This window comes from Austrofundulus limnaeus, unplaced genomic scaffold (assembly GCF_001266775.1).
Source record: "Austrofundulus limnaeus strain Quisiro unplaced genomic scaffold, Austrofundulus_limnaeus-1.0 Scaffold61, whole genome shotgun sequence".
Lineage (NCBI taxonomy): Eukaryota > Metazoa > Chordata > Actinopteri > Cyprinodontiformes > Rivulidae > Austrofundulus > Austrofundulus limnaeus.
In genome coordinates this window covers 11,825-20,639 of record NW_013952463.1, presented here as the reverse complement: position 1 = coordinate 20,639, position 8,815 = coordinate 11,825, and the positions used below count along the sequence as shown (strand labels likewise).

General features: G+C 42.5%; 1 protein-coding gene across 3 annotated transcripts in view; it reads right to left on the bottom strand.

Annotated features, from left to right (window-relative positions):
* Positions 1-8,815, bottom strand: part of meis2a (Meis homeobox 2a) — a 78,112-nt gene that overhangs the window by 61,124 nt on the left and 8,173 nt on the right. For all 3 annotated transcript variants that reach the window (XM_014009716.1, XM_014009718.1, XM_014009717.1), the window contains exon 7: positions 5,150-5,264. In XM_014009716.1, the coding sequence (XP_013865170.1) occupies positions 5,150-5,264 (115 nt within the window). The remainder of the gene's footprint in view (positions 1-5,149; positions 5,265-8,815) is intronic.

Below are 8,815 nucleotides of genomic sequence, written 5' to 3'. Positions count from 1 at the left end.
TGTGTGTGTGTGTGTGTGTGTGTGTGTGTGTGTGTGTGTGTGTGTGTGTGTGTGTGTGTGTGTGTGTGCAGGCAAGAGCGACAGCCGTTCCCGTAAATGCCCACAAATGCTGAATCTAGCAAGAATCTGGTGTGAGAGCACAGGCAGAGAGAGAGAGAGAGAGAGAGAGAGAGATCCATTTTAAAACTATGTGCATTAACTATACTTTTCCCCATAGATTAAGCACTCCACATGAATAATTTAGCCTCTTTTATGCTAATGGGATCATGAAAGTATCCCCTCTGTGCCGTGTTTTCTCCCCCCCACCACCCCTTCACGGCAACTCTTCTCAGCTTTCAACAATGGCCCAGCCCCTTCCCAACAAACCATCAGACAGACTTATTGCACTGTTTTCGCAGCAGACACCTGACTAGCATGAAGCTAACATGTAGCAACGAGGCTAAATTTGCAGCTATTTAGGAAACACTGTTTCCTAAATAGCTGCTGGTGGTTTTTTTTTTTTTCCTTATTCAGACAGTTTATCTTAGCTGGGCTTTTATCAGTAACTTTTTACTTACTGTTCCTGAGTGAGATAACTTTTAAAATTGATGAACATTGCAGATTCATGGCTGGTTAAATGTTTAAGCGGCCTCCGTTGCCTTAAAGCCAGCCAAAGTGCACTTCTTCCTACAGGTTTTATGATTTCTTCAATACGGTTCTGAGTTTTCTTTCAATAACGCCTAYCCAAACATTTGTGTGTATACATTTACAAGAGATACACACCCTTGTTGCGTCAGTATTGTGTTACGGTAGGGGTACTGTGTAAAAATTATCAGTCCTCCAACAGCTGGGAGGGAGAACCATGAAACAGCGGGGCTTGGGTCGGCTTTATTGTTTATCTRTTGTTTATGGGCGAGTGTTCAGCTTTAATTGCTACACTAAATTAAACTCTAACAGGCACTTAAAGGCAACCGACTAACGCATGCACATATACACACACACACAAACACACACACACAATATATATATATATTTTATACACAGAGACACACCTCACTGATCACTCTAGAGCTGGAGTTTAAACTACTAAAATGCAACAAGGCTTCCATCTTGTGTTTAGCAGAGACCGCAGTGTTTTTTTTTTATCCACTGTTTATTCCTTTCCCTCTCCACTGTAACGTTTTGGAACCTTGAAGTCCAAAGCATAGCTGTTAAAAAACAAAATGAAGTCAAAAGGTACAAAAATGCAGTATTCAACAGGCCTTGTTCATGCTGAGACACTATAGGAGTCGTGTCCCCACAAGGAATGACCCTCTCCAGAGACCTCAACCACAAAGACTTTCCTGAGTGGGGCCCCTAGCCAGGGCTAAGGGGGGGTTCACCACACTCCCCACATATACACACACGCAAATGTACCACAACACTATCAAGCGCAGCACGCTCCCTTGGAGCCGAACACTCAAGCACTCCCTCTCTCTTCCCTCCCTTTCTCTTCATCTCTGCCTCTCTCCGTCTCTCTGGGGAGTCTGTCTATCCGMAAAGCGTGGGGATTGTTCAATTGCTGAGAAAATGTACAAAATGCTTTCTCCTCTCTTATGTAGAGCCGTTTCCATCTACAGTAGATTCTGAGAACTGTACAGAAATACCCCMTTTGCCGAGCACTCAAGATGTCGTTGTGGATTTGGTCTTCATGCATAACTAATAATTACAAGTTCGAGACTGGAGCAGAGGCATGCCCCCCCTCACGGACTTACAGAAAAGTGCACAAATTGGTGCCGTTTTGGGGATTTGCACTACGTAATTGAAGGCATTGGGTTTTATTGTGTTTTGCTTTGCAGAGAATTTCCTCATATTGCTCCATCACACTTTGGCTGCTTAACATTTTACAGACACCTGTTTGGAAATGAGTGCTGTCTTGAGGCATGCACATTCATCAAGTTTAACTCCCTGCAACTGATGTCTCTGATGTTTCCAGATAAGCTTGGAAGCGCTCCAAAGAACTGTTAATCAAAATGACATGCACACAGAGCCGGGGAAATTATTGTGCATTACCTTTTGAACCATTGCTTTTAACTGCTGATATTTATTTGTCTTGCCAGATCATCATTCTAAAAGTCAGTCAATGAGAGGGCAGTGTATTGTAAGCTCTGAGTCATATTTAGYTAGAAATTGTGAGAACGTAAATAAAACTGTTAAGATCAGTGGGTTTTATGGRGATGAATTTGATGGATCCATATATGCTTAACCTTGGTTTACATCTTTAAGAATAAATTGTATTATGTCAGAATAATATCTATTTTCACACTTAAAAGTGCTTCAGAGAATGGCCAGTGTTAAAAATGCCTCAGTTTTTGGGGAAGAAATGAACAGCGGGTTTTTTTTTTAATTCAACACACAGATGCTTCTGGATCAGTTCTTAGGGCAAATGTTTTTCAAGCTACAACCACACATAAAACACACCTTTCAAGTTGGTGGAAAGCAAAAAAAAAAGTTGACGTTTTTCTAGGCAGCTGGAACCAACAAGCAGTGAGAGTCTTATACACTCTTTCACTTTCTCCTCCTCCCTTACAGTTGCCTATCCATTCTTTCTTCCACAACTGATCTGCGTTGTCACCCCTTTTAACAGGGGCCAAGCTGTTAAAGACCCCATTACTGAAGTGAAGCACACATTTCACATTGCCTCAGTGGACTCGGCAGTGCGGACTACAAATTTTATGCTGAAATGTATTGAGAAAGGAGGCGAGTTCATGCGTGGAGTGGAAGGCTGGAGAGGGAAAGCTCTGTCAGAATGGAAGGGCCAGAGTCGAGAGTCAGCAAGCGCTTCAAGCGTTAACGTAATTGCAAGAATGTGAAAAATGAGGTGGCGAGGCTCCCAAGTGAAGCGAAAGGTCAGAGCATGCCTCACACAAAACAACTGGCTAGAGGACGGCCTCATTAGACCATTAAATCAGTTGCCCTTGGTCTCCTTCTCTTTCCCTCTCATTCGCTCTCTTTTTTTTTGGCTCGACTACTTTTTCACCTTCTTCATCCTTTAACCTCTGTACAGAGATGTCTTTTCCTCACCCAGGTTTTTACATTTCTGCTCATGTTCTAAACTGCTTACTTGTTTTTTTTTTTTTTTTTTTTTTTTACCATAAAACGTTATGAGCTACTGGTTGTTGCATTTAGCAGGAGTTAGTTTATGTGGGCCGAGCTGCGGCACAGTGCTGTACCGTAACTGTCTTTGGCCCGCATTGATCCGCTGTTACTGGATACGGTGGGGAAAGGAGTCGATAAGTGCTCTGTGGATTACAGGTCACTTGTACTTATGTGTGTAAGATAATCAATAGGCAGTGCATTTCTTTTCTCTGAGCCTAACTCCACCTCCACCTTCTTTTGGCTGCTCTTCATCCCCATTTGTAGCTTGCAAAGAGGAGAGCAAAAACTCTTATTTTGCTTTTTCCGATGCTTCATTTCTTTTCYTTTTTATTTGTTTTAAATTTTGTCAATTTTTAATGGTTTGAACGTAAAAGAAGTTTGCCCGTACAGAATATTTTCTGTGTGAGAGGATATATAATGTTGCTTCCGGTACAGATCCATTAATGCATTTTTAAATAACCTTGAAAGTGTGACGTGTCAGAGGTGTGTTTAAAGGGATTTTTTTTTTTTTGATGTGGAGTTCTTTGGAGAGTTCATGACTAATTACTGTTTAATAAGCCTTGATGTTTCCATCAGTATTGTATTACTCTGCTTTTTTCAGGAAGTATCACAACAATCCCGAAATCTGCTGAAAGTGTTGCACTGGGAGTGCTACAGCTAGCTGCTTCTGCAAATTGCACTCACAAAAAAGTGTAAATAACCACGCAATATAAAATAGATGGTGGTTTAAAAGATTATACAATAGCGTTTGCATGAATTGCTATTAAATTCTTGAGATTGGATATGTTTCATACTTTTAGCCACACCCAGAATAGCTGTTAGCTCAACAATTTGGTCACAATTAAACTCCACACTRGGTCTGTTCATACATCTAGAACAAGTTGGATATTATTTGATCATTACCTGTCTAAAGAACTCCATTAAAAAAGACATTGCCCCATTCTTATGCCTATTCTACTGGACAGACACTTAATCATGTCCTAATCTTACTCTTTCCAACTGGCCTAGACATCAAAGTGTGATCYAACTACTCCTGACACAGCCAACCACAGAGGCCTTCTGTGGCCCTCAGTCTGTGGTCAGTAATGGTTCAAAAGCTGCAACTGTTGTTTCTGCCTGGACACAAGAAAATTATTTAAACACCACACAGGACACGGTCTATCAATACATTTTATCTGTCATTGGCAAAACGATATATTTAACTGATTAAAAAAGCTTTACCCCAGGGGGAAACGTTAGACAATCAAATAAAATGTCATTAAAGAAAAAAGTGGTTATTTTCAGAGGGCACCCATGTTTAGAGAAAAAGACAAAAACACACACACTGCTGTCAGTAGAAAGTATAAAATAGAAACCAAAGGTGTTCAAGGAGCAGTTTTACATTTCAGGTGTAACACAGTACCATTTCTAAACTCACTAAATAGCAGTTGTTTATTTAATATAATTTACATGTCCAAATTGATACATGTCATGGCAAAAAATAAAAACAACAACAACAACAAAAACACAAGAAAGACAGCTGTGGCACATGCTATCTAATAAATTCAAATGCTCTTGTTTTGAAATGCATTATGAGTGTTTGGCAGGTTGACTGCAAGATAACACGGGACTCAATGAGACTTAATTATGGGCTGTTGTGTGGGCAAACTTAATAAGGTTTAAATTCAAGTCAGAACTGGCAGAAAAATATTATTAATCATCGGCTTGTGTTCGCCGCTCTAAATAGCAACATTTAGGAGAGCTTTTTTACGGGCTGGGTGTTTTATGTTGGGTTTTGCTTGTGTTTGTGCTTGAGTGCCACAGAGGATAAGTGTGTTCATTTTTAGGTGCGACTGTGTCAGTATGGACGCCAGTCAAAAAATGGGATAATCCAAAAAGGTGAAAGGAATGTCTGGGAACGAGGAGGGATGTCGTTGCTGTAGATCAGCTCTTTCCGGATTAGCATGCCCTGCGTGGACATGCTGTTTGTCTTAAGAGCTTGAATAAACATGGACACCCATGCTTTTGCGTGTCTATTTTGGTGATGGCTCACCTTGTTCGCTGCTGTTGTCGCCGCTCTGTGAAGCGTGTCCCCCGCTGGAGGGCCCCGGCGTGCCGGCTGAGTGTGTGGAAGTGGCGTCATCGTGGTCTCTCCAGGAAGCTGGGTTCTGAGGTTTGAGAACAGAGAGAGCGCGCAAGCATGGGATCCATCCAGCCATCCGTGGATCCAGCAGCGTATACCATCCAAGCCACAAAACAAGGACATCAGAGACATGGAAGGAAGAGGAAGATAAAAAAAAAAAACAGAGAAAAAGAAATTCCACATGAGTTTGCTGGAAGCATAAGGAGTGATATCTGTAAGCCTGTGTGAGGGGTACTTGGCCTGCTTATACTATCCTGGCAAGGCACAGCTTCAGAAAATCAGAAAATCATAAATAAATAGAAAGAAAATGATGCTCTAATGCGGCTGGCTATAAGTCAAAACACTGTAATCAAAGCGCTTCATTACAGCGTGAGAGCAGAACACAGCACCATTAATGTGGCAGCTGATTTGGAGAGCTGCGGGTAGAGCACTTGTGAATAATCATCTAAACACATATGGCAGAGCCCAGCGGAGTTCATTTATACCAGAACCAATCGAGACTTCCGTGTCAAGTGAGAAATGTAGAGGTAAAAAGTCCAAACACACCACAGCTGCCATTAATCATTACTGCTGTCAAAAATGAAAATAAGATATGACAGTGATTCTCCCGCTAATCTGCCAAAAAATGTGCACACGCCCGCACCGAGATACACACACACCCACGGAGGTTTGCAGAAACACACTCGCAGGCTAATGACATAACAAAGCAAGAAGTGCTTTACTTTTATATACACAAAGGCTTAAATATCAGCATGCTAACGTAAAAGGCGCATCTATAAACAAATACACAGCATTTAAGGCAACTTTTTTCCCTCTCCTCTGCTTTTCCTTCTGCCMTTTTTTTTCTTATTTTTCTTCTCTTTCCTGGTCATTCCCACTGCYCTGTCAGTGCACACAGGAAAACAGGATTTTCTATTGTGCAGGAAAGGCTTTATCAGTGCCACATGAAGGCAGGCTAGAGGTGGAATTTCCTCTGCCATTCAGTCAATAGCGGGACGGGCCGATCACGTCATTTACTACACTCATACCCACACAGGCRCAATCAATTACACGCACAGAGTGGACGTAGCCTCATAGCTCACGTAACCCRTACAAGTCTTTCCCAATTTAGCATGTCACCTGAGCATGATGACAAAATGTTGGCAAACGTGAGCCCAAAGCAGCCCCTTGAGCAGAGCTTAAGCCAAACAAACACAGGCCTGCACCAAGGCTTCCCACAAACCCCAATCCACTTCTCATTTCCYGTTTGTTTKTTTTTTTCTTACTCAAATATACATTAACACAAATGCGAGGCAAAATAAGAAGGAAAATGTACACACAACAAAATAAAATTCAAAGTAATAGACAGTTTTTACCATTTTGTCCAACTTGAGTTGTTAGGGGAAAAAAATTCTCTCATGCAGAGAAACCCTGCCTGCCTGCTTTGGCACCCCAGTCAGAGTGAGCTGTACTGGAGAAGGACAGACAGGGTAGAGCCTGAAGACTAATGGAGGTTTGCAGGGAAATTGAGGCTATAAGACAAGCCGCTGCCGAGCTCCCCCTGGGAACGCAGTCCTTAYGTGCTGCTGCTTGTTCTGCTGCAAMGGCGAGTCGACTGCTWCGCCTGTGAACGAGGCCCTTTTATCTGCTAAGTTTTTTCGGGAAGGCGGGCTGTTTTCTCAAACAGCTCGGAGCTGAAAACAGCGGACAGAAAACACACAAGACCCTTCAGACTCTGGGCTCCACTCGAGGCCTACTCAGCGTCAGCTGTTTGCCGGATGGCAATCAGATGAAGAGCTCGGAGAATTACTCAGAAGAGGGGTAAGAAGACAGGCCGAACAATGGCTCGTGCGTTGGTTATAACCCTCCACTGTGAGCTGATAGAGAAGTGTCCCTGCTCTGAAAGGGATGAGTGACTGTGCTGTGTTCACTCGCTGATCAACACATGGGAGCAGGGTCTGTTGTTAAAGTAATTTTCGGCTGCTCTCCACACACTGTAAGTTAAGTAAAATTGTAAATGTGGGAAAAACCCATCAATTCTCTTATCCTTGTCAAATGCAAGAAGACAACAGACAAAGAGGTAAGCTCCTGCACTCCCTGAATGTGTTGTATATTTAGGCCGAGCTCGGCTGTGCTCACTTATGGAGGAGCTGCTGTTGTTCCATAGAGAAGAAAATGACTGGGTTGTGCTTTCTAACAATATGACAAGACAAAGGACAGAGCTGAAAAACTGTGCTCGCTGCTCTCACACATGCTTACTCACTTATTCTTCCTCACCAGCTTTGGCCACAGCATGGTTTTAATGCAACAGTGCAATCGATAGGACTTAATTTAGCTATCATTGCAGAGTAATGTGTCATTTTTAATGGCGCTGGCACTAAATTAAATTCAAAGACACCTCAGTTAATGGTGGAAAAGAGAATGMTATTTTTGCTGTGATTTGCTGCCCTTTGGATTTAATGTGCTTGGATGCTGAGATATAGATAGAGACTTACTAGCTTGGCTCTTAAAGAGAGAAATAAAGGACTGCAACTCTTTATATGGCTGAACAATAATAATTATACTAACAAAGCATAACATATTAGGACCAGTGCAGACACTCCCTTTTTTAATACCTGTAAGTCACTACTTGTTCATAAACTTGTCAGCAAAAACAAGACCGCAAATATCACAACAACAGCGTTTTAACTTTGCACGCTGCACAAGACGACAAAAGCAACAGCCTCTCCGCTCCATGAATAATTTAGAGGGCCTCTCTGAGCTATGGCGGGTGCATCATCAGACACCATGCAACACAAACACACACAACCATTTTGTCACAACCCCCATGGGTCTGATAAAGTTCAAACAAGTAGTAGGAGGGGAAAAAAAGAGAAAAAAGAAGGGAGATCGTGTCACCCAAATTGTCTTCTTCAAACCTACACAAGGTAAAGAAAAGTAAAGCAAGAAGCAAATGCCTCCAGCCCATATGACGATTCCCTGAAGCTGGGCATAATTAGGAGTCAAACATGGTTCACTCCATGCTCTTCACTAATTGTGTTAAAGACCAGTGTTACCAGGAGGAGGAGGAGGAGGATGCAAGCGAGCAAACACGCATGTATGTGCCGGCAGAAACACACACACACACACAAATGCGCACAATAGGACGAGATAGCAAGTAAGACACAAAAGAAGTGCGGTCTCCAGGGACAGCCTTTTGCTGGGCTTAGCAACTGGCGGCTGATAATACAAGTTGTAATTAATATAAAAGCAGGAGACAATATGGGAAGGAGAGGCTCGGAGTGCAGCCAGGCCTCAGGAGAGAGGCAGAATGCTGCTGTCTCTTTTGCTCCTATCCCCTGTTTCTCATTTACAAACACCTGCCTGGCACCATTTCACTTTCCGCACTGCACTCTGCCTACATCCCTAGGAATTTCAAATAAAATTGATTTAGCAGCTTCATTGAATTTCACTCAAATTCCCCTGGAACCTGGAGCGAAGTGGGGAGAAATCTGTCTGTGTAGTCGCAGTTTAAGGTAGGTTGAGAATGGCTAACCTTCTTTGTGTGTGTGTGTGTGTGTGTGTGTGTGTGTGTGTGTGTGTGTGTGTGTGTGTGTG